The sequence below is a fragment of the Neocloeon triangulifer genome, unplaced genomic scaffold, assembly GCF_031216515.1.
Source record: "Neocloeon triangulifer isolate White Clay Creek 2 clone unplaced genomic scaffold, ASM3121651v1 ptg000004l, whole genome shotgun sequence".
NCBI lineage: Eukaryota > Metazoa > Arthropoda > Insecta > Ephemeroptera > Baetidae > Neocloeon > Neocloeon triangulifer.
Window position 1 is genome coordinate 224,755 of NW_026775547.1, and position 24,997 is coordinate 249,751.

Consider the following 24,997-nt stretch of genomic DNA (forward strand, 5'->3'; position numbering starts at 1 on the left):
TAATTGTCTGTAATGAGCTGCAGCATCTTCTTCTTCTTCTTCGGTACTTGCCCTTTTAATGCTTTAATTATCATGTTATTTAATATGAGTCAAACCTTGAGCAGGCTGCAGGTGTAAAAAATTACCATCTCTTTGGAATGATTTATTGAAGAATATATTTAAAAAATGAAAAGTGGTAAAATTACTGCTTTTGAGCCTCTTTTTTATTTATATTTTCACCCGATTTTTATAATTAGCGGCTGGCTTTTTACGAGCGCCGGATGACATCATCTCTCACGCCGGGGCTTTTAAAAAGCAAATAAATGCCGTAAAAGCAACAGCAGCTCCTCTCTTTTCTCCAACAGCGTCTCTCGTCATCGCGCGTTATTTAAATAAGGCCGACGCCGAAATGATATCAGAGGACTATTTTAGTACAAAAAGAGCGCGCAGTTAAAAGGACAAACAAAAATAAATAAATCACTCGTGCAAGAGAGAAAGAGGCTGCCTTTGGGGGGGAAAAAAACGTTAAACTTTTCTTTTTTATACTTTTATGCAGAATCAATTTAAACACTTGGCCATTAGTTCCAGTTTGCGCAATTTCGGTCGGAATTGATTAAATTCGGGTGTCAAAGGCGGATTTGGTTTCTGTCGACGCATTCCGATGTTTATTGGGCGCCACCTTTAATGTAGCAGCTGCTAAAAATAATGGGATCGCATCTCACCAGCCTGGAACTAATGGTCAGCACTTCCGACGTGTTCCATCAGCAAGAATAATGCACTCGAAATAAAAATAATGAAGTCATCGCCACTGGATTAGCGTGCATTTTACATGTATTACGCGCTCTCGGAATTTTGCAAATTGCGCTGAGGGTGGCGAATTTTTTCCTTTGACTTGCAAAGCACAACCGGATTCTCACAATTTGTGCACTCCCTCGAGTTGTTGGAAATTATACAAATTACACACAGACGTACGAGTTGAAAAGTCAAACTGCAGCATGACACTCGACTTTTTTTAAATTATGTCCATAAAGAGTTCTTGCGGGAGAAGGAAAATAAAGCGATAGAAATGAAAGGACATCAGAAGTTTTGACGTTTGACAGAAGCTTGGCTTTAGTAAACTTTCTATTGTTGGATTTTTTAGAGAGAAAAATTAAGTTGAAAATGATTGTTATGTTATTCTTATATTCTTAAACTTTCACTTTGCTGTATCTAAAAATTGTATTTTATTAGCTGCTTGCGTATAAAAAAAATTGATAAAAATCTTAATTGTTTTTTTTTCTCCGAATTGTTACTAAAATTGAAAAGAAAATTTTATTGATTAACGAAAAATCCTTGGTTGACTTAAATCTGCATAAATATTTATAAGAGTGATTGTAAAATACAAAAATTTTCAATTCATCCCTCAACATTTGATGAAAAATAAATTATGAACTCTGTTTTTTTTCTGGATTAGAATTGCGATGTTGATAATTTGGAGTCCATAATAATTGCTTTATTTTTCTTCGGTACTTTTGAAGTCAATTAAGCAAGTCTTGAACATTCTGGAGCTTTTCCTCTATAATAAAACAAACATTGCTATAAATGCCGTGCCCTTCAAAAGTGACAAACGTTTTTTGAGCGCCAAGTTCCTTTTATTACCTCCAACATTTTTTAATGGCTTATGCCGCGAGAATAAAATTTCGCACATCTCTCCGTCCATTATCGCAACAACACTTTTAAGAAAATGAGCGTCAACACGTTTGTGCACGACAGACAGCAAATTCGCAGCGCAAAAACTAGAGGCTTTTAAATCGAATGAATTTCTTTTAATTTTTCCCCGCTGGTGCGATAAAAAGTCTTGGCGAGATTAGTGGGTGGGTAAGTTTCTTCTGGAACGTTCAGCGGCAGTATATGCTTTTGAAGAACCGGTTCGACAAAATTCCAAATCTCAAACGGAGCAAGAAATAAGGAGCTTTTTTTTATAAGAGCTGTAAATATTGGGGTGCGATTTTCCTTCCATTAAGATATAATGACAAAATTAAACTGCACACAATGATGGCCGTTTTGCATGCGAAACCGCTGACGGCCTTTTTGCTTCTCGTGCGAGAAAAGTCACGCCGATTGTCCAGTGAGGCAGTGCGCGGATTTTCTGCCACCTGTTTATCTTTCTCTCTTTTGCGATCCTTATATTTTCGCATGCGTGCAGCAGCGGAATCTCTTCTTCCATCTCGCGGCGGCGAGCTTTTTATTATTTGCTCTAGCCAGGTGGCTCCTTTTATTGCGATAAATCGTGAGCTGGACATTTGAATACCGAAAGAGCAGGATGTGCCGAGCAGCGAAATTGTGCAGAAATGGTTAAGGATGTTCAGTTATTGGATTGCATTTGAGCGTCAATAGATTGCGCCAATCAAAAGAACGTTTGCTCATTACTCAACATGATTAGAAATAAATTTTCTGTATAGGTCACATATTTCTCAGGGATTTTTTTATGCCTAATTAGAAAAATTTGCTATCAAATGATTATAAATATAATATATTGAATGTTGACTTTAATTTTCAAACTAGAATTATAAATTTTGAAATCAATAATTATTATGACAGATGAAGTAAACCCATTTTTTCAATTTGAAAAGGTTCAATTTGAAAAAGATACAAGTTTGCAAGCAATCTGAGCCTTTTTTATTGATTTCTTCCCTTGATATTCAACAGGGATAATTTGTATTCTGTTAGATTTTTAAAAGTACCCTTAAACAGATATCTTGTCGGTGTTTTTTGTTGGGCGTTAATTTGAATAATTTTGAGAAAGCAAAGTTTTATTGTTTTCTCTTGCTACAATTTATTTGAAATGTCAACTATTCAACTTGTTTTTCCTGACTCAAGTGATTGAAGTAAACAAAATAAAAACAAAATAAAAATGATCTTCAATTTTTACCACTATTTGAAAGTCTTTTCTTGCATTCTATGACCAAATTTTGCTACCCAATCATTCAACGTCATTTTTTTAGAAAGCAGAAAATATTTTATTTAATAATTAATTCATTAAGTCATACAAATTTCTTTTTTAATTTAATTCTATTATTTGAGGTGATTTGAGGGACAACATTTTTAATAATGAATTGAAATTTTCAATGAATGAAAAGAGCAAATAAATAATTGTAGCAAATTAAATAATTCCCTCCTCGTTAAATTGCAAAGCATGCCGAAGTCGGGAGCTGCCCATTACAAATAGCCGTTGTGAGCAGCAATCAATTTTGGGCGCCGAGAAAAATTACACCGCGCTTGTTGGCACATCCAACAAGAGAGAAAGAAAGACGCTCCTTGGTTTGGCAATAATTCTTTTTCCTGTTACCGCGAGAGAGACGATGTGTGTGTTTATAAGTTTGTGCCTCCGAGAGAGAAGAAGAAGAAGGAGCATAGTGTGGCGCGCGTCCTTGAGGTTTTTTAATTTGCAATGTGAGAACCTCCTCGGTCGGGCGGCGTTCATCACAGAGGAGCAAAATCCGACCAACAACTCCCCTCGACACTGCAAAAGGCATCTGCATCTCGTCTGGAGCAGCGGATAGAAATAAGCCAAGCGAGAATAAGTACAAGTCTCTCTTGTTATTCACTTTTCCCTACGAGAATTTCTATGACGCACCATTTAAAAAGGTTGTGTGAGATAAAAAAAAAATACCTTTTGCAAATATACATTTGAAATTCATCTCTCTCAATCGTCTTTTTTTTCTCTCCCACACTGTGAAAGGCTTCCCTTGTTGAAAAACGGCAGTCATACATATTTGCATTTGAATCAGTGAGCTTTCAACTCTCGCGGGGCGAAAAGCATAAAAACAGCAACAGCTGGTAAGAGTCAAGTTTCATGCAAATCAGCAGCCACTTAAGTTGCCCCTTATTTGTTGTGCCGTAAAACGAGACCACCTAATGACCTATTCGCGATTCATTAAGGCAAAAACTGCGTTTCAAGAAAATGAAGAAGAATAACTTTGATGGTTTGGTTGATATGAATCAATAACCCGAAGCACCAAGAGAGGAAATCTGAATTTTCAGAAAACTCTAACCACAGAATTATCATCAAATAAAATGGCTTTTGCTAAGTTGGTTATATTTGTTCATAAGCAGTTTAAAACTATATTTAATAATGATACCTGTCTATTACATAATATATTGATAGAGGCGCAGAGTTCATAATAACATTAATAACCTATTGGTCATTTTAATTTCAATTAGGATTGTACAATGTTATTTAAAACAATTTGGTTACCTTTCGATAAGTAAATAATTAGCTAATTTCTAACAAAGCTTTTGGAAACCATTAAATCAAATCAGAAGAATTAATTATTAATAAAATATATATAAAAGCATTTTAATAATTTTAAACGTTTAATACTTATCATATCTAAATAACGTATAAAATAAGATGGATTTAAAATTTATTTTAAAGCCTTTAAATAATTTTGAATAAATTTAATTTCCGTTCACAGAAACAACAAATTAAGATATTGAAAGATATGATAAATATTTTTGGCGCACCAATAATCGAGCAAAACATTCGAGCAGCCTTGGGAGTTTGCTCGTCGGCATGTGATGTGAACAAGCGCAAAAATATAAATAATGGTTCCTTGTTTGCAATCACTCGAATAATAGGTCCGAGGCAGCGAATATAGTTTGCTCTTTCATTCCCTTGACAGCTCGTCCGCCATAGAAAGGGTTTGCAAATTTCTGCGCTGCTCAAAAGTACGCCCGTATAAACAAGTCGGCGCGAATCTGCTCTCCATCGGCATAATAATAAGAAAGAAGTATTTACGCCTAATTAGGTTATGGAAACCAGTTCTCTTTTGAATATTTGCGAACCACTTGGCCCCGACGGCCGACAATTGATATTAAGCGTTCGCCCGACATGGCACTAATGGGAGCCTCTTATTTATTTTTCGTATTCGCGGCGTCTCTTGCAGCTGATTAATATTTCACGTCGCAGTTTTCGGTGAAAATGAAGATGTTCAATTTTTTTTGGATTTGCGAGACGTATTCATGTGATTATTTAAATGTTTAATTTAAGTGTAAAAAAGTGAAGGAGTGGTATTAAGAATTTTAAGAGTCGTTCATTATCGCGAAAATTACACTCCGCAAAAATACATGGAATGGAGAATGAAGGCAATTTATTAGTTTCTTTATCTTTCCGAGAAATATTTGGAGAATTTCTTTTGGCATGCAAGTGACATAAGTTTTTAAGCAATTGGTGCAGGACAGGTTTTTTATAGGCAGATGAATTTTCTTAAAATGTTTAACATTAAAAAAATTATCTTCAGCCCTATATGCTGAAAAATCTCATTATATTTGAAGATAAAAATATACATTATTTTCGTCAAAATGAAACCAATTATGAATAAGAAAATTTATAAAAAAAATGTATTTAAAGTTTAATATAATTTTTTTGTTTATTCAAAAAAAGAACAAAATTGTATGACTGATTAATTCAGAAAAAAGTGCGTAAAAAACGCATTTTAGGTTGCCACGGCAACTACTTTAGAAATAATAGCTTCCGAGCAGGCCAAAATAGGAAAATCGCGTGCGTCCTAATTTATAAAAAGCTCTTCACTTTCTGACAGTGACGAGCTAATCAAAAGCGCAAACTTTCATGATGTGCAAAAGAAACAAATTTCCAACGAAAATCTTTTCCAGACTAATTGCGACAGACGGCGTCAGCGCCAAAATAACTTTTCGAGTTGGCGTGACCAGAAAAATCATAAAAGCTGTTTAAGTCGTCGTGCCGATGATTTGGCCGCGTGAGCCGCGCAAATTGGGCGGACAAAACGTACGAAAAATTGATTTTTTTTTCTCTCAGCACGTCTCTCTGGACCGGCGTGTGTAATAACAATGATTATTTTACAGATTATTGCGGTAGGACAGTTACTTAATGAGCATGTACAATCACACCTCATCGGCCGACACATCACGATATTCGTGCAGCTCTTTCTTATGCACCGAACGCAAAAACCAGTTGGGTCAATATCAAGTATCGAAACTGTCCAGAGCGAAAATCAATGAGAGAGAAAATCGCGGTTGCAGGGAAAGAAAACAATGAAAGGGGACAATCTTGGGTGGGTGGATCGGATTACTTAATTCAAAAGAGGCTAATTCCTTTTGAAAAATATGCCCTTTCAAAAGAAGCAAGGATTTTATTCTCATTTAAATTCGTGGATCTTATAAAATTAAGATGCACAAACTCTCGACTGCGGGTGAGTATGCTAACTAAATTTTCCTCTTGGGGTGTTTAAGAATCGAGAAAAAGGCAGTGGATTCTGCAGTAGCAGTTTTGCGTCTCAATGCTACTTTTATTTTTAACACAGGACTTACAAGAACGAGTGAGCAGCAGAACTAATTACAATTTTAAATTACGTTCTGCTCGAGGGGAAAAAAGTGGCTTGGCACAAGCAGAAGGAAATCGCAAGAAATAAAATTACCAAAAATTTAATTAAACCGAGTGCAGGCCAGGAAAATGACTTACTCATTCTTAATTTTATTCTGGCAATTGTTGTGAATGGTGCCATTCAAAACAATGAGGCTTAAAATAAATTTCTATTTAGTTTCAAATAAAAACGCACATTGATATTTTTTGGGCTATTTTCGGGGCTCTTTTTATATTTTTGTGCAATTCTTTTGAAAATTCAGGAAATAAAACATCTTAATTTTATTTCATTTTTTTTTTTTTTAAGGAAGTAGGGCAAATTAATTTAAGTTTCTTTAGAAATGCGCAGCAAAGTTCTATAAATGAAATACGCGTTGCATTCTGCGTGCTGACTGCTTTTATTATTAAAGTGCGTGACTCCCTCGCTTAAAACGGGAGCAGCAGTGCCAGCAGTGCATCTTTATATTAACTGGCGAGGGTGTGTCGCACCCACGCATGCGGTCATCAATTAACTCTTTGCCAGTTGCTGTCAACTGCTTATATGCGGCTCTTCGCGATATCCCATCAAAAGCCACCCTCATGCTGAGTGCCGGGGGCTAATTCAAATTAAGAAAATTCTTGCTGAATCACATTGCGACTACTGCATATATTTATAATTGTTGGTGTAATTTGACGGGGGTTGCTAAGGGTTTTATTTGATTATGTATTGATTGGTGCAAATTTAGATGGAAAAAAAAGCAAATGAGAAAATTCGGTCGAAAAAAACTTAGTTCGTTTACCAATTTTTTCAGCTAAAATTTAAGAAAAAAAGGTGAAGGTTTTCCAAAATTTTAAAACCTAGAGTATTAATGAATTGAATTTCTACAATTTTAAATTTTTCATATTTTGGTACAATTTTATTTTAAAACATGAGAAAATCTCTTAAATAGTGAAAAAACGTTGTTTTGAATTAAGTGAAATTACTATTTGAGTCGGTAAACTTATTTCCTGCGTCGATCCCTTTGAACGTTACAAAAATGCATACTCTGCAAAAATTGAATGATTTTATTATGATTGACTCAATTTTCCACAAAAGCACTTAGGACAGACTAAAACGAATTGACTTTTTCCACATTTTTAATCTAAAACTATCAAACCATTTTTTTTTCAATTTCTATAAAAAAAAATATATATTTAGAAAAGTACATGTATAAGAAAAAAACTATTTATTTAAAAAAATTATTAACATATTTATCTGAAGCAACTGGAAGTAGCTCTAAATAAAGCCATTTCTACAACTTTTTTTTTATATGAATCAATCGATGAAAATTATTTATAATATTCCAATTAACGGAAAAAAACGTTTTGAGATTTTGTATTGAACATAATAAATTTAATTTATGTAAAATCAAATTAAAACTGAAAATAGTCTGCTTATTGACCTCTAAAAACCGACTAAAATGAACGAGCCTAAAAAAATTAATATATTTGTAGATGATTCTGGAACCTCAAATGAAAGTAAAATGAGTTAAATTTTTTCGATATTTAGTACAATTAAATTAATTTCCAAATAAAAATAGGTTAAAATGTAGATCACCTAATTTTCCCATCCCTGCTGTTACAGTTACTTGAATTGTGCTTCGTCTACTGAGAATTTTCGCGTCCAGGTCTGGGAACACAATCTTATCGATCGTCCAAATGATAAGAAATTAACGGCACCTGGTGTCAATTTGGCTGCTCTCGTAAGAGAAGTACTAATCAAATATCAAATATATATCTTCCGTTTTTGTTAGTTTTTTTAAGTGGCTCTGTTAAAGCGCAAAATTTACATTTTCAAGTGGCTCTTTTTAAGATTTTCCATAATAAAAGGTTTTTAAAGACTCTTGTGTCATTATTATCGGAATTCGGATGAATACAAAATCGTGAAGAATAGATTCGTCACACAAAAAGAAGCTCAAGGTAAACACATTTCATAGTTCCAAACAACAAACCAAAGGATGTTCCTCTCTGCAAAGATCGCCTGCTGATTCTTATTCGAAACACATCAGCATGACAAAAGAGAGGAAGAAGCTCTTATTTTTTATTTATGTGTCGAGACCTGTCCAAAAAGTGACCCCTGAGCAGCAGGTAGGAAATCAATACGTCAAAGGACAACTCTTTATTCTCACCTTTAGCAGCAAATGCAGGGGTGGACTGATGCTGGGCCGCTTCGAGGCCTTCCTTCGTTGTCCGAAGCACAACCACGGCATGATTTTCTCCGCGAACTTTTCTTCCCACAGTCGATGGACACCGAATCAAAGTTAGTTTCAGTCAGAAAAACGGCACAGTCGCCATAGAAGACGCTGTCAAACTCACTCAAGTTCAAAAGCACGTGATAACACTGGCAGGAGAGGCGGCGATTGCGTCCTTCGTGCGCTGAGTTCGCTCCTCGACTGACAGGCCAGGCACGGACAATGCGCGATCGCGAGCGGCAAAGCTGCTTGGGAGGCGCGACCGCCCTCCGCCGCCTTTACCTAGAGTTGCACGCCGCCGAAATCATGGTGGGGTGGAAAATAATCGGGACAAAAATTTGGCAAGCATTGCTGGAATTTGGCTATTGGTTTTTTGATGTTGTAAATTTTTAATATTTTTCTTCGATGTTTAGCTGGAGGAAAATATTTGTGAACTTTGTTGAAAAATACTTTATTTTAATTATTAATTTAGTTTTTAAGTGTATTGAACATACAACTTAACAACTTCCGCCCAATTTCATGATTCATGATTCGTTCATTCAAAAATACAAATTTGATCAAAACAAGAGAAATACAAGTAATTTGTAATCTTTTACTAATTTTAATAATTTAAAACTAATTATTTTCAAGAACTTTTTCAGCAATTTTATGAATTTTCTATCATTAGTGATTTTTAATATAATTGGCAATCAGCACAGATCACCTCTGAATCGCCGTATATAAAATCTCATAATATTCTTAATTCACAATCATTTTTTCCGTATTATTAATTAAATTCAAATTATTTTTTGCCATCAGTTGGTCGTTGATCCGCATTAATGTAGGTAATACGTCATATTAAAGAGCGTGCCACACACAGAAGTAAATTTTTTATTTTTCAAATAAAAAGCTGAAACAAAATTCATTTTAAACAATTTTGAACAAATTATAATAATTCATATTCAGTAATTAATTATTCCTTTGGGGATCAATTTATATGTTAACAAATAGTTTTTCCGATTTCTCACTAAATAAATGCTAAATATTTTCGTTTTTTATTTGAAGGAATTTCATTAAGTCAACTCACTTCACTTTCAGCAAAGGGATAAGATAATTTGTAAGCTCACACAAAACCTCGTTGATTGTTGAAAGCATGACAAGTAAATTTTTGCATTAATCCCACTCTGCGCGCAACACACTGCATTATTAAAAGCCTTGGCGCGTTTTCTTCTTTTAATCCCCATACCATATTCGTCGCGTTATTTTCTTTTATTCCTTTTAGCGAATTATACATTCAGCACTCGGCAGAAAAGAAAACCAATATAGGTTTTCTCTCTGCGAAGAGTGCGCCCAAAAATAATCCTTTCAAAAGAAGTCCATTAATGGACCCTCTCTAATTTGCATAAAATCCTGGCACGCCGAACAAAAAAAAAAGAACGGCGGCTTTTTATCATTGCCGTGCTGCTTTTTTCACGTCCAAGGCCAGAAATAATTTTCACGGATGTAAAACACGACGGTGCATGTGTTGTGTAATTTAGAAAATCTTTTTCTGCTCTCTCAGCTGCTTTTGACGTGCGAGGGTGGAGTCCTTGAACTATGAGCAGTCACACATCACAAAAATATATATTTCAAAGGGTGCATTTACGCTGCCTAGAAAGAGAAGGGGGCGGAAAATTTTAATATTTCACATCCGGACCTTAAAAAATTATGCAGTCAAAACAGCCTTTCCAATAAATTACAACGCATTCTGCATATAATTTGAAAAATACATCCTGTGCATTGATTAACATTTTTACTTTTGAAAATTATGAAGAATTTTTTTTCTCAACAGCTAAGATAGACAAAGGATTTGCTCATATCTTTGATCCAGTATTTCCGAAAGCTCATCAAGCTTAGTCGCGGCACATCAATCTCACAAAACACTCTTGCTTTGTGCGTCCTTTTTGATTACAGTGCGACGTTAAGGTGGGTCAAGATTTTCAGTTCCCACGGGGGATAGAAATCAGGTACATGAAAATGCACTCAAAAACAAATATTGGGCAACTTCTCATCATCGGCAGCTGTCGCTAAGCCATAAAAATAATTTTTATTCTCCTTATAATAATCTTGGAGAATATTTTGATAAAACGTTAGAGTTACGGAAAGCAGTAAAATGTGTATCCAACTATCCAGCAGTTTTATCCAGTAGTAGTTTTTAAAGTATCCTTGCTATCGAGCAATTTAAAAATTGTTTTCAAAAGTGCTTTTAGCTTGTAAAATATTGATATTTTTGGAATTATATCACCATTTTGAAAAATAATCGAATAAATGAATGATTATAATACAAATACAACAAATCACAAAATTTAAAAAAAAAAATCAAATAAACAAAATTTGGCACCCAAATAATTATCCGCAATTGCAAAAACCCAATGTATAAACATTGAGATGTAAATTTTCTGGACCTAATAATTTTGTATCCTTTGAATGTTTCTTTCTTGTAGTCTAAAATCCTTCATAATTTCAATACAGTTACCAGCTCTTTTTCATTTTCACTGACTGAAAACCATTTTTACTTTCAATAACAGGCCTCGAGTGCACTGCGCTTTTTCCAACAAAAATAAACAACAGCAACTTTTGCATCCGTGCACAGCATCTGTACAAGCCCCCTGCTGTACCAAACATTGCTATAGATCCCCTTTGCTTATTCATATGGACCCTAACCTACCACACAATAAATAAGCGCCAAGCGAAAGTCAAATAACGCATCCCTCTCCCGCAGAAAACGAAACAGAAACATTTTATTATGCCGATGCGTTTCGTGACTGAATGCGTTTTCGCTTTTTTGCTTTAAGAGAGGCTTATTACAAATCTGTATAGATATAGGACCATGCAGAAGCCTCTCCCATCGAGATGAATTGATGGTTGGATAAAAAAGCCGAAAAATGGATGGTACTTCTTCGAAATAGGGGATTATGGGTGACTCTGTCATGCAGCGTGACGTGGACTGTATAATAGGGGCTAAAAGCGGAGAAATTCAAGAGCGAGGGGCGCATCAAGATTTGAAGGAGATGCGCCGGAATTTTTAATAAGATATTTTACGCTCTTTGACCAAATTTAATGAAGGCTACACACACACGGAAACAGATTGAAATCAAATATGAAAAATAACATTCAAAACTCCACAACATGTGCACATTTTTAATGAGAAATAAAATATATACAAAAACCTTATTGACCCCTTATTGTAAGAATTTTGATTTAAATTTATTTAAAGAAATTTTCACCCTAACCCATTTATTATGCCAGTTGCCATGATCATACAAAATGTAAAAAAATCTAAATTGATTGATATGACTTAATTAAACTGCCGAAATAGGTATTTTAAAATTTTTTTATTTAAAAAAAATCATTTCAGAATTTAAATTATAATTTATGAAAGATCTAGGAAATAGTGAATATAAATTTGTCTAATTTAAAATAGAATTTCTAGGCGAGAGCTAAAACTATTTTTTGTCTTACATAATTTTTTTTCTTGATTAAAAATTTTTACTAATTTTTTAATAAAGCCTTGTATAGCAATAGTGGAAAATCTGAATTTATCACTCCACGTTCACATTTTTTTGTCTGTTTATTGTAAACTTCGAGCAGCGTTCCAAAGTTTACCAAACTCATTCCCAAAACAAACAATCATCGTCATCAAGTAAATTATTGTCACCTCGCACGCCTACAAAAATAAACTGTAAAACTCTTTGCTTTTCTAAGCGAACGACTTCTTTTTAACTTTTTCCTTCTCTTAATTTTGAACACTCCAAAAAACCCGCGGCGGCGAACAAATTGCAGCAGTTCCTGTGTGCATACATCTCAATTTAAGGGCGGATTTTCGCTCTCCCCTCGGAATGACATGCATTTAGAGACACCAGCAGCCCTGCTTTTTCCCTCTCGCCCGCATCCTGCTGCTCATTTCATCTGCGACATTGCGCTCGGGCCACACTACTTGACTATCAATCAATCACGAATTAACGAGGAGACCAAACTGCAGCCTTTTCCTGCTGCGCCACGCGCCTCGGCGGCGGCATCTCTTAGGCTTCAATTACGCCAAATTTCCTTTTCCTTTTGATATTGCAACTCCCTTTTTGATTATATCATTTCCTAGAGAAAGAGGAATAATAAAACCGAAAATGGACTGCAGACGCCGCCGAACCGCCCAGACGCATTAAAAAGTTGATGAGCAGTAAAATTGGGAGTTTCATTAATATGCCCAGAAATAAAGAAAGAGGGTTGTTCCATAAACACTTCATTAGAGATCTATTAACAAGTCTCGTGTAGTGCTTCTTCTTCTTCTTGGGGACAAAATAAAAATAAATGATGTGTCAGACAGGCAACCACCGAGAGTCTGGCAGCAAACAGCTTTTATCCCGCATCATTTCCTATTTCTCTATTCACAAAAGGAAGAAATCCCGGCGCGCCACACCCAATTTCTTAAGAGGGACGTTTCCTCAAAAGCCGCCGTCTGCCGTGAAAAGAGCAGAGGTATGACTCGGCGTCTAAACTCTAAATGAGAACGATTAGGGAAACACTGAAGCTTCGTTGGTGGCGAGAGTTATTTTTTCCATTTAGAATGCAACCCCAGAAATAATCACATTTTTTTGAAGGCACAGAAAATACACTATTCACAATGAAACTCCCGTTATGTAGGAAAATATTTTCATTAGTAAAAATATAGCTTGTCATATGATAATTAGATGAATTCTAAAGCTTCTCATGGTTTTGAGATGAATGGAAAATATTTTAACCAGATAATTTTTATGATTTATTGCATTAATTAAATTATAAAACAATTACATATCTTATATAGTAGCAATTACAAGTTACTTCACATTAAGCAGGATAATTTCTACCTATGATAAAGGCAGTTAAAAAGTCACAGGCTTACTTAGGTGCAATGCAGTTGGTTACTTTAAACAGATTAAAAAAATTAAGACGTGTGCTTATAATTTTGATAACCAGCAGTCCTTATAGGAATGAAAGCTGAAGTTTGCAATCTAATAGCAAAATGTCTTGGAAATTTCATCTTTCTTGTTGTACGGTAAAATTTAAAGTTACTGACTAGACTTTCTTCGTTCGATTGATTGCAATAAAAGTAACTTCAGCACACAAAGTAACTTCAGCACACACAAAATGCTTCATCGAGAACACAAACGTTGTTATTTCAAATTGGATCTTGACGCAAAATGGTGAGCAGCAAAAAAATTACTGTGGTAACCAGCCAAAGGAATATTTTTTAGACAAAAGCTCGTTTACTTCTTGCGGCTCTTGGGCGAGGTGGATTGAAAAACGCTCGACGCCGACATCAGGTTCTCGATGTACTGGCCGAGCACTTGGTTTTCCGATCTCAGTTTGAGGTTCTCCTCCTTCACACTGTCCACGCGTTGAGAAAGATCTTAAGAGTCATTTTAATTAAAATAGAGTTCCAAAATTTATGTAATTCTTAAATTACCGTCCAGTGTGTTTTGCAACTCAAGCACTTGGGAAATGAGTCTGGCCTTCTCCTCCTGCTCGTCAGGGCTTATGTCAGGGTCAAGTCCAAGGTGATCTGGAGGAAATTAAATAAAAAAAAATACCAATAAAAAATAAATTATTCATACTCATACTGCTTGGGCCAGGGGAACTGCTTCCGTTTGTGAAAGTGGACTGGATCGAGTCCATGCTGCGGCCGCGGACCATCGCGTCCGACACCAGGGACAAGTCGGCCGTCGTGTCAGCATCCTCGATGACGGCTAATTAGAAAAATTAATCATATAAATTTGCAGATTATGAAATTTCAATTAACCTTGTGGGTCGTCGTCAGCGAGAGGAATGTTGCTAAGATCGTCTTGAAGACTCGGCCCGCTTGAGATCGACATTTTATCTGCAAAAAGAATATAATATAATCTTAATATTATAATTATTTCAGCAATCGACTGATATTCAAATAATTTCACTAATAGTAACAAAGCAAATTACATAAAAAATTATGAGCATAATGCAGTGAAGCTGAATAGGTCAATTTTGAAATAACTCGTAAATCAAAATTCTTCCTTCCAATCACGGATTTTAAACGTTGACAACGTAAAATTGACATTAAATAATGAAATCAAAGTGTTTTCTCAAAGATTTTACTTACCGAAAAACGTGTGAAGGGCGGAAAAGTTTTATTTACGTTGGATCTTTAGCAGACGATTTGCCATTTGAGGAGGGACACGCCCACTTTCGAGCCAGCGCCCCCGTTGCGTGATTCCGATTTCTCTGCAGACTGTGAGGCGCCCGCATGGCACATTATCCTGTTTAAAGGCGCAAGAAATTTTAAAATAAATTTAGTTGAGTATTGATACAATCATTATATGAAGAATAGAATTAAAAAGAGAAATCAAAACCTTCTAAATGCTTCGAATCAAGCAGATGCAAACAAAATAATTATCAAAATAAAATTTGTAAAGTAAATTACATATAAAATCAAATCAACACTTTTTAAGTATTTTATAAATTTTCTTTTATTTTACATATTATACACCCATTGAAGCATCTATCTGTTCAGTCATTTATACATTAAATAATAAAAAGTTTCATTTTGGTATTTTTGGGATAAGTTTCAATTCGTGGGTGAGCCACACAGCCAAGGACAAAAGCACCAAAGACCCCGACTGATGGGAAGCAGCAATTGGCACTGGTACATAAGTCAATAGGGTTGTGATTCCGAGTATCACCTGAAGTTTTAAATCAATAATCAGTGTCAATTTTTAACATTTTACAAAAAAATATATACCTGGAACCAGGCCATGGCGGCAACAGCAGTTGTGGCTCTGTACGCTCTCGGAGGCAGAGTCCTTCGATGTGCCAATAACCACATTCCTGTGATGGCCACTAGTGTGCTGGTACCCTATGACCAAAATCAAAATAAAATTTATTTTTAAAAAAATATATAATTAAAATATTACCAAAACTCTGTGGTCAAATTGAACTGTCGTCGGATTTTCGGTGAAATTTCTGAGTGCTGGCGAAAAGGCCAAAATGTCATCAGGAATCCATTTGTCGGCCATTTTTGGGAATGAGTTGTAGACAAGGCCAGCGTCAAGACCTGCCACAAAAGCACCTGACAGGGCGGTCAGGAAAACGAGGCCCTTGCACGAATGCGCCAACATTCGGAATTTCCTCGCCTGCTTAATCACAGCCACCGACGCTCCCTGAAAATTAAAATTGATTGGTAAAATATTTTGGGTTTTTAAATTCCTTCTATTTAATTTAATTAATTAGATTATTCTATTGAACAAATCAAATTACAATTGAATTCAAAATACTATTTTTTTGTTAAATTTAAATTTTCCACTCTACATTAATTTATTTGTCAATACCTGTGGCATATTCTGAGCAGGCATAATTTTGTCGAGTCCATTCCAGATGAAGAGGGTGTAAAGGATCAAGGCCAAGCTGAGATGGGCTGCCAGTCTGTACTGAGAAACTCGAGGCTCGGAGCTTTCGGGTCCTTGGAATCTCTCGGCCTCCAGTCCCGACCTCACCATGTACCAGCCCATCAGACCCTGAACACTTTCAGTTAGAATTATAAGAAATAAAAAGAATTTTTACAAAACCTGTCCTCCGAGAAGAGTGCCGAAGACAGCCACACGGAACTTCATGGCTTTGGCAAAATATCCCCTCGTCCAGAAAAATATCGCTGGGAGGAAAAAAGCGGCGCCTATCGTCCTTCCCCACTGGCGGTGCAAATACTCCATCCACCAAATCCACTTGAACTCCTCCAGCTTCATATTTTTGTTTTTCCTAAAAAAAATAGTCCACTTTGAAGAAAAATTGCAAATAAAAATCGTCTATTTTTACAGTTGGAATTCAGGAAACTGTTGGTATTTTTTGAATTCCTCTTCCCACTCGGATTGGTTTCTCGGTCTGTGTTCTCCAAGAAGCTTCCACGTGACCATGGAGAGGCCAGACTCGGTCAATCGGGTCACTCCACCCAAAACCACGGCACCGAAGACCATCCCTCCACATCCGAGCAGCCAGTAGCCAATCACCTTTTGGCTTCGAAGGGGTGCTGATTGTGCTTCGACTGCTACGGTCGTCCCTCGTTTTAACTAAAATCAATAAATATATTAATAGATCTAAATAAATTTAATTTAATTTTTATAAAATTACCAATAAATTTTGTAAGATTGACCTGCTCTTGAATTTGGGGTTCATCAGCTGGCAGTTCTAGAATAAGTTTTTAATCAGTTATATTTTTAATTTGAACCATTGACCCGAGATAAATTTGCGATATTAGTATTCATTATGCTCATTTTGCAGACGTTATGTAACAACAACTAGTGGAATCGTTTCTTCTGTAATATTTTTCAGATTTTTCGGAATTAAAAATACTTGCCTTGATAAATGTTGAATGAGATCTAATGGTTGATTCGTTCGGCCAGAAGCTGCGAGGAGCAACCCTCGTCGCATTTGCAAAAATCTTCCACATTTTGCAATTAAAATCAACTAAAATTTAATCTGAAATCCCTCTCATGTAATGTCTACGTGCTGTCGGTGCTGCAATGTTTTCTTTTCTTTCAAGATCCGAGCTTTCAAGTTTCAATTTATTACCAGAGTTAATGCAAACGCCATCTGTGTGCAGAAAAAGGTACCTTAGTAAAAAAAGAGAGTTTTGAGAAATATCATAAAATTATTTAATTATATATTAACACAAAAATTAAATTTAAAGAAACAACATTTTAAAAATATTTTGTACTAGGAAGATAAATTAGTTTAAAATTTTTATTAACAAAATATTAGATGAAATTAAAACTTTTACTGCACAAAATATAGTAGTAAATAATGCTGCGCGATAATTTAATTCTAGATGCACAATTAATTAATACTGTATATTATTTAATAATTAAAAAAAATTGGAATGTGGACTTTTATAAATTATATAATATAAAAATTTTGGAAACTATATATTTTGATAATTAAAACACTTTTTAAATTTTTTGATGACAAGAAAATAAATTTTTTTATTTTCAATTTGGATATATTTACATACTCAATTTTATTTTATGCTCATTTATTTTACAATTAAAAATAAACTCAACCGTCTTTGAAATCCAATTTAAAAATTAAGTAACAAAATCAGTCAGTAAAAAAGTAACACTGATCGTAAGTTTTGTTCGCGGCTCCAGTGTAAGTAGGCGCATAATTATAAATCAGACTGCTTCTCTCTTTCTCAAGAGTTGGGAACTGATGGGTACTCTTGCGAGCTGAAAATAAAATCACTTAATCCAGAAAAAAATATGTGCAAAATATTTTTTACCTTCGTTCACAAAGAATTCAGCAAAATAGGAAGAAACATGAATGGAATTGGCCGTGTGCGGAATGTTTTTCTCTCTAATGTTCCACTCATAGGCTGGCTTCTCAGGATGGAACTGCACAGCAAAGAAAGGGTACGTCTTGGACTCAAAGGCGGCCACGTACCGCAGACCTTCGTGATCCACGCTGGTGGCCAGAATATCAATGTCGTTGACAATATTAGCTTCAGTCAAAAGCTAAAAAAGATATATAATAAATTCAAAATTTTGAGATAATTTAAAAAATAAAAATCACCTCTTTTGTGACGCACCATCTGTGGAAATTGGCGGTCACAGGTTCAGTCGCCAAAATATCAACCACAGAACTGGGAGCAGGCGAGAAAATTTTGCTCTTGTTAAACCCTGAAAAGTTAGGAAGAGAGAAAAACATAATTCATTTAAAAAATTAATTTCCTAAATTTTACCAATTTCGAAATCAAGCGGGTCCGCCTTGTCCCACGCGTCGCACACGATTCTGGGATCATCCTTTCCAGCCATGAGGTAAATGAGCAGTTCAAAGCCGAGACAAGTGCCCCAGATGGGAAAGTAGTCGCCCTGGTTGTTGAGATCGATGGCCAGGTTGTAGAGAATTTCGCCCGCCAGTCCGTATCCAGACGTGTTGTAAAAGTTGGCGCCGCCGGGGATGAGCAAACTGTATTATTGCGACCACAAAATTTACAACCCTTTCCGCAGTGGAAATCGAAAGATAATGAAATAAAACTCACCCGTTAATCGAGTTAATGACGTCAGTATAGTAAGACATTTCGCGGTTTATCCTGCAAGTTTAAAAGCGAGAATAAAATAGGAGAGGCAATTGCGAAAGCCCCTGACAAAGCGCGATTACGCAACACGCTCGACACGTCTGCATTGCGGCTGCATAAGATTGCCACAAACAATAAGAGTGATTGACTGATTAACGCAATGGAAATCTATTGGAGTTTTTTTTTCAAATTTCTGACAAGAAAAAAGAATGTCTGAAAAGAAAATTTATCTATAAAAGGTGTTCTTTTGATTACAATTGATAGCAAAGCCGATCAGCATCATTTAAATTAAAACACTTAATTAAGTAAATAAAATTCATAATTTGCAATATTTCAAATCTTGTAAATGATAAAATTTGAGTTTTCTAAATAATCAAATTTAATCCATTATAATTAATTTCTTCATTTCAAAATTAAGAATTTAAATTATTGTTAAATATAATAATATTAAACAATTAAAGTCTTGATGAGCTACTTTTGTAGTGCGAAACATGGTTTCAACAATTTAAAGAAAAATAATAACAAGAAACAAATTTCTGATATCCTGTATTATTATAGAAATGGAAATATAACCTATAAATATTTTAAATAAAAAAATATAATATAAATCATAATGCAAGTATTTAAAAACGTTTCAAATCCAATTTTTTTCTTCGTTTTTTTTTTTTAAATATCGTAATATTTTTATCATACTTGATGGGGACCACCCTGGCCCCAGCGCTCTCCAAGAACTTGACGTAAGACGCCGCGATGAAACTGGTGTAGTTCAGCTCGCCCCATTCATTTTCCAGCGACCTGGACAGCTCCTGGGACAAAACCCCTACGGAAGAAAAGATTCCTTTCTCGAGATTTTGAAAACCTTCGCAAAAATTCACCGATGATGGGTCTGTTGTTGGACGAGGGCGCCGTGATGACCGTCGCCGCATAGCCCATGCACACCGCACTGAGCGCGAGCACCACGATTGGGCGCAGAAGCGACATTCTGGGCCGTCGGGTTAAATTTAGCGTGCCAACAAAGAGTAACAACTGCCGGTGGATTCGGCCGATGGAATAATGACTCGAGTCATTGTTGCCTCCGGCGCTTCTCTCCTCATTATCTGCGGCGGGCGGATAAGAGATGGGGACGGCGCCTCTTGAACTTTGACCTTTCCCAATGGCGGCGAAAATCAATAAACAAGCAGGCTTTGAGTTGAGCAAGGTCGTCTTAAAAGCTGCTGCGAATCTTTCTGAAATTTTAAATTTGACTTTTTTTTCTTAAATAAAAAATGAAGCGCAATTTATTAATATTGTAAATTTTTTACAATAATACAGTCCCAAATAAGCATAAATTTTACAATAAACTATTGATATTCAAAGATATATTGTTGATCAATGAGTCTATATATATTTTTAATTAATCTCTACTAATAAAATTTAATTTTCAACATTTTTTTAAACATTTAAAACTTTGTTTATGCAGAAATATAAATTAAATATTTGTTTAAAAAATATATAAAATATACTATAAAAATTAATAAAAAAATAATATTTAGCAAATTATTATTAGTAATGTTTATTTATAACAGAATAGTAATTTTTAATTTTATTTAATAATACTTAATAATATTATAGTAATTTATAATTAAAATTTTAAACCATTATTATACTAAGAATATTGAAATGTGAGTTTTAGTTGGCTATATGACAAACAATTTTGACAAAAAGTCAGAAACTTTTTAAAAACCCTATAGGTTCCAAAAACAAAAAGACTCTAAAAGTGATCTTGGTCTCTCAAAGTATGGAATGCAGCTAGGAAATAAATTCGCGTCGATATATATTTTCTGTATGATCATGAAGTGAATTGAAATAAATAATAACAATTATAGACAAAAGTAATTTTCTTCTGTCGCTGAACTAACATCAGAAATAATGTAAAAATGTTGAATAATTAAATGTAACTAATTTAAATAGGTTTCAACAATTCATTTTTTTTAAATAAATTGTTTTCAACATTTTATTGTATTCAATGTATTTCTATTTCTTACATGAGGATAAATAAACAACAATTGACGTTAATATAATTATATAAAAATTTGCATTGTAATTTGATGATGATGACTATACTGAAATAAAAAGCGTCAAAATCCGTTTGCTCTGTAATAATATTTCGCATTTGTTTTTATTCTCATACACAATGGTCTTATTACAGTACTGCATAAAAATTGAAAAATAGGCATCGCACTTGACTCGCTATCTTAAGAATTCTTGACGTTGTTGTTTTTCATATTTTTATTATGCATACTAAAGAATGTCGTGTGTGTCTGTGTTGGCGGGAACGCAAAATTGGAACGAGGCGACAACCTATCCTGAGAAATAAGAGTGAGATTTCTTCCTTTTGGGAAGAGAGATGATTTTTTTTTTTAACATTTTTCCTCTGCTTGCGTCTCATTTTTACGAGTTTACAATTAATTATATAACAATATTTATGAATAATTTAGTGAATTGTCGCTTGCTTACGCTCGCACTCTCATCCAAAGATAAACTGAGTTATAAATTTCTGAACATTTTCATTCAAATAACAGCAACATTATAAAAAACAACAGTGTACGCGTAGCTTAATTTCCCTTGCTGCGTGCGTGTGTAACGTTTTCGCTCTCGGTTGAATGTGTATGTATTTTTTTATTCTTTCAGGGCTGCTTCTTTCTTCAAAATTTAGTTTTCAATTTTTTTTAAATACTTTGTAAGGTATAATATTTGCGCTTTTAATTATACTCATTTTATGCACACATAACAGGCGTTAAGGCAGACAATGTAAGTAGATATGTTGAGATAGTGTGTGTGTGTGTTTCGTGAGTGTGTGTAAGTGAGTTTATTTCAAAGCCCATTGCAGCAGCGTGAGAATAACGACACTTTCTTTCCATAGAGGCTGAGAGTTAATTATTTGCGCGAGCGTCCGAAAATTGTATCATTAACCAGCAATGAGCCCAAACGTTTTTCAAGAACTTTCTCTTCCTTTTTCCAAAACTTTTTGAACAAATCAAAACATTCGTCTGCCTTTTCACAACTCCATTAATTTTTTCCACTTTCAAAAAATTTGAAATTTAGCTCATCTTTCTTATTTCATTCACTCATTTCCTTTTTCTGATTTTCCTATTCCTCCGTTCCTTCGTCTTAATAACAGGTTATTTATTTTTTTGATAATTTAATGCGCGCATTAATGTGTGGCTACATGTCAACAACATTTATTACCTCGTGGGTCGATCGCTTCAGCTTTTACTTATGTACATTTTCAGCGTTTTTTTTTTATATTATATGAATTTTGGGTGCTGCCGGTGAAATAAATAAATACTTTCTTAATTCAACGGTTGATATCTCAGAAGGAGGATCACAAAAATATATTATATTCGTATCATATCCGTGTATAGGCCTAGAGCAGTGTGTGTTTGAATGTGTGAAATTTTGTTCCGTGAGGGTCGCAAAAAACATTTGTGTGTTGGGTATATTTAAACAACGAAGCTTTCAAGTGAGAGAGAAAGAGTTAAAAGATTTGAATCCACATTTCGGTTTGACGAATATAAATCGCAAAAGTGCAGTTAGTTTAAAGTTGCGGTTGTCTGATTCTGAACACACTCTTCGTTTTACAAGGGGGAACACCGTGGGTAAGAAATTCAAAAAGCTGCGACTAAGTGAGAGATAGATGCTTGATAATTCTCCGCATCCTAACGAGGGATTTTGATTTTTTTTCGATTCACAAGAATTAAGACAATAGTTTAGTGTGTGTCGAGAGGAAATCGATATTTTTTTGGCTAAGTGAAGAGAGTGCTGCGCTTTTTTCTTTCCGGCCACAGAAATCTCGTTTTGCTTTCAAATTTAATTCACTTTTTTTAAATTGGACTGGCAAGGTTAAATCTTTTTATATTTAATTTTTATTGGCTCAAATTTCTGTGGCAGAAAAACGCGAGTCGCGCGGTTACGGGAAGCTAGACATCGAAACATTAAAGGCCTACTACGTTTTAATGCAATGATTGCTCGCTACGTTTTCGTTATTTGCTAATTTCCTGCCCTACGCCTCTGGATTCTGCTCGTCATCAAGAGCTTTATTTCTTTCTATTGAATAGAATGAGTTTGTCACTGGCCTTGGCCAAAGCAAACAAAAACTACAATTAAAAGGAGATTTCATCCAATGAATAAATAACACTATTTAGGAAATTGAGCCTCTCGTGAGTCGCTGGAACCTGCAGCCATTTCAATAATCAACTATATTAAGCTGAAACTGATTTGAATAATTGTGACACTCGCCTGAAAGATTCATAACACATGGGTGCTTCTTGTGAGTTTTTTTTCACCCTTTTGGCAGGTATTGGCACATCCATAGTCATATACGGAGAGAGACCGAAAACTCAAAGAAAAACTTCCATCACTTTTTTTTTGTATTCGTCACACTTCGCATGAGTTTTAGGGCTGTGTTTTTGTGAGTATAGTATAGTGTCATTTTATTATTTTTCTCGTCAAGTGTTTTTAACATTATGCAAAACTTAACAAGTACACATATGCCAACAGAATGATAAATGGCAGAAATAGAAAATAAACTATTTTTTTTAAACCTTTTAACCGTTGTTTCACTGCGCAATTTAAAGGGGAATTGAAATCTTCTTATCACTCTGTTCTCCATCGGTGAGTTTTGCAGTTGAGTTTTCAAACCCCTTTAAATTGTCGATCTAAATGTACGTTGAAGAAATCCCAGACGTGATCAGGAGACTTTCCTCGCTTATATTTCAACATCACAATTTGCTCCTTCTCAGGTAATTTCACAACCTATTTAGTGGCAAGATGTGCTGATGCTACAACAAGATTACTTACTCCTCGCTACTTTTTTTTCTCTCTCCGAGAAATCTTCAACACTCGGAGCAGTATTGATTAATTAATCAGTGAAACGTCAAAATCTCCTTTCTTTATACATATGCTTTTTGTGTGTTTTCTCAGTTATTTCAACGCAATTATACTTCATAATATAATTATACTATGCATTATTTACACTATAGCACCGATTATTTTCCGCAAAACTGAGAGTCACTGTACTGCTGATTCACTGTGAATAATTCAAGAGGGCGCTTTTTTGAAAGCTCTATGGGAATCACTTGCGCACACCTGCGGTGTGTCTCTGTTTGAGAATGAGAGAGAAAGAGAGGCATGCAGTTCTTGATAGAGAGATAGAGATGCACTCTGCCGCCACTTTAAGCCTCGAGGAAAATCAATGCGGTTGGCTTCGCCTCGAGGTTGGACTTCTTCGCCTCCACGACCAGGAATTCAATTTCCGGCCGTCCTCTCGCCGCAAAAGATTCGGCAATCAGTCTCGCCACCTCTTGATGGTGCATTCCTGCAAAACGAGAGAAAATCATCAAAGAGTGTCCACCGCAGAAACGACAAGTTCAAATAATTAATAATTAAATGTAAAAAGATTGCGAATAAAAGTTTACCTTCCACTTTGTGTCCATCTACTTCTAGAATCAGCTGACCCACTTCTAACCCTCCAGCTTCATACGCTGCTCCATTTTCCTTTAGAATGAAATTGTAATTATAAATAATAATAACAACCATCCAATCTTGTAAAATATTTAATTTTTGTTTAATAGTTTAAAAAAAATTAAAATTCCGCACTAGGAAAGGTTTTAAGTTAATTAAACTTACAATGTTTTATCTGACCTAAAAGAAAAACTTTTCTTCAATATTTGACTTGTGAGCTAAAGTTTAGTTAAGAACGCAACAAAATATATTAAAATTTACAATAGCATTATTTAGTTGATTTTAAAATTAATATTATTAAAAATATAGGCGTATTTTAGAACAAACTAAACTTGCAGTTTTTTTAAGTGTTTGCAATTTTTTCGTGTTTAATTTTACTTATTCTTAATTGATTTTCAGATGCATTGAAAATGGAACAAAATATTACTTCAATGAATACATAAAATATTGAAATAAAACTGAAATTAGCAAGTTTATAATTTTGGATTCATTTTTATTCTCTAAAAAAGCTCTTACTCACTCTAACTGAATATTTATGAATTTGAACAGGATATTGAAGCTTACATGAATGTTGATTATCCTGGGCAGTGGATGTTTTGTGTTGGCTCCACCCTCGATGGCGATGCCCAACATCGGCTTGCACTTCTTGACAGTGATGCGCAAATTGCCTTGCATGTCAGGTACCACCATAGCACCCTGCAAACACGAAATCGCGTTTTCCGTTGAATAGTCTGTGCAAGTTTCCCCTTTGTGAGAGATTTCCAATTTAGATCGGTGCCACTCAATCCCACAATCGAAACCAAAATAGAAATAGAGAAAAATCTATAATGGGTATGTATT

General features: G+C 34.8%; 5 protein-coding genes across 11 annotated transcripts in view; all 5 read right to left on the reverse strand.

Annotated features, from left to right (window-relative positions):
• The window catches only part of LOC132193599 (tensin-1), a 124,914-nt gene extending 116,149 nt beyond the window's left edge, over positions 1-8,765 (reverse strand). The window contains exon 1 of the mRNA XM_059614363.1: positions 8,509-8,765. Coding sequence (XP_059470346.1) covers positions 8,509-8,589 — 81 coding nt within the window. The 5' untranslated portion in view covers positions 8,590-8,765. The remainder of the gene's footprint in view (positions 1-8,508) is intronic.
• Positions 8,766-13,325: 4,560 nt separating this feature from the next.
• Positions 13,326-14,812, reverse strand: LOC132193440 (short coiled-coil protein B). 2 transcript variants are annotated; one of them, XM_059614109.1, is made up of 5 exons: positions 14,696-14,812; positions 14,363-14,440; positions 14,184-14,309; positions 14,030-14,125; positions 13,326-13,972 (listed from the first exon to the last, which is right to left on the reverse strand). In XM_059614109.1, exons 2-5 carry the CDS (start codon positions 14,433-14,435, stop codon positions 13,830-13,832), a joined length of 438 nt encoding a protein of 145 aa, XP_059470092.1. In that variant the 5' UTR covers positions 14,436-14,440; positions 14,696-14,812; the 3' UTR covers positions 13,326-13,829. The 2 variants fall into 2 exon arrangements, with proteins under 2 accessions (XP_059470092.1, XP_059470091.1); XM_059614108.1 differs by having other exon boundaries at positions 14,178-14,309.
• Positions 14,813-15,060: 248 nt separating this feature from the next.
• On the reverse strand, positions 15,061-17,127 carry LOC132193331 (cytochrome c oxidase assembly protein COX15 homolog). Its single transcript, XM_059613938.1, has 8 exons — positions 16,940-17,127; positions 16,714-16,770; positions 16,402-16,652; positions 16,158-16,344; positions 15,921-16,106; positions 15,507-15,752; positions 15,335-15,448; positions 15,061-15,275 (listed from the first exon to the last, which is right to left on the reverse strand). The coding sequence occupies exons 1-8, from the start codon at positions 17,030-17,032 to the stop codon at positions 15,135-15,137; spliced, it is 1,275 nt and encodes a 424-aa protein (XP_059469921.1). The 5' UTR covers positions 17,033-17,127; the 3' UTR covers positions 15,061-15,134.
• A 415-nt stretch (positions 17,128-17,542) lies between these two features.
• Positions 17,543-19,722, reverse strand: LOC132193332 (gamma-glutamyl hydrolase-like). The gene is made up of 7 exons (XM_059613939.1): positions 19,531-19,722; positions 19,349-19,475; positions 18,620-18,670; positions 18,320-18,546; positions 18,151-18,257; positions 17,861-18,092; positions 17,543-17,807 (listed from the first exon to the last, which is right to left on the reverse strand). The coding sequence occupies exons 1-7, from the start codon at positions 19,634-19,636 to the stop codon at positions 17,680-17,682; spliced, it is 978 nt and encodes a 325-aa protein (XP_059469922.1). The 5' UTR covers positions 19,637-19,722; the 3' UTR covers positions 17,543-17,679.
• Positions 19,723-20,778: 1,056 nt separating this feature from the next.
• The window catches only part of LOC132193729 (whirlin), a 94,648-nt gene continuing 90,429 nt past the window's right edge, over positions 20,779-24,997 (reverse strand). For all 6 annotated transcript variants that reach the window (XM_059614582.1, XM_059614581.1, XM_059614580.1 and 3 more), the window contains 3 exons: positions 24,722-24,853; positions 24,112-24,190; positions 20,779-24,011 (listed from right to left, as the gene is read on the reverse strand). In XM_059614582.1, coding sequence (XP_059470565.1) covers positions 23,869-24,011; positions 24,112-24,190; positions 24,722-24,853 — 354 coding nt within the window. In that variant the 3' untranslated portion in view covers positions 20,779-23,868. The remainder of the gene's footprint in view (positions 24,012-24,111; positions 24,191-24,721; positions 24,854-24,997) is intronic.

Coding starts and splice junctions, on each gene's coding strand:
- LOC132193440 (XM_059614108.1), bottom strand. CDS start 14,435: ATGTCGATCTCAAGCGGGCCGAGTCTTCAAGACGATCTTAGCAACATT. Junction 14,310..14,362: donor CGCTGACGACGACCCACAAG/GTTAATTGAAAT, acceptor TTTTCTAATTAG/CCGTCATCGAGGATGCTGAC. Junction 14,126..14,177: donor CCCTGGCCCAAGCAGTATGA/GTATGAATAATT, acceptor AATTTCCTCCAG/ATCACCTTGGACTTGACCCT.
- LOC132193331 (XM_059613938.1), bottom strand. CDS start 17,032: ATGTGGAAGATTTTTGCAAATGCGACGAGGGTTGCTCCTCGCAGCTTC. Junction 15,753..15,920: donor CTGCTCAGAATATGCCACAG/GTATTGACAAAT, acceptor TTTAATTTTCAG/GGAGCGTCGGTGGCTGTGAT. Junction 15,276..15,334: donor CCGCCATGGCCTGGTTCCAG/GTATATATTTTT, acceptor TTAAAACTTCAG/GTGATACTCGGAATCACAAC.
- LOC132193332 (XM_059613939.1), bottom strand. CDS start 19,636: ATGTCGCTTCTGCGCCCAATCGTGGTGCTCGCGCTCAGTGCGGTGTGC. Junction 18,671..19,348: donor GCCAGGGTGGTCCCCATCAA/GTATGATAAAAA, acceptor TTAAACTTGCAG/GATAAACCGCGAAATGTCTT. Junction 17,808..17,860: donor TGAATTCTTTGTGAACGAAG/GTAAAAAATATT, acceptor TTTTATTTTCAG/CTCGCAAGAGTACCCATCAG.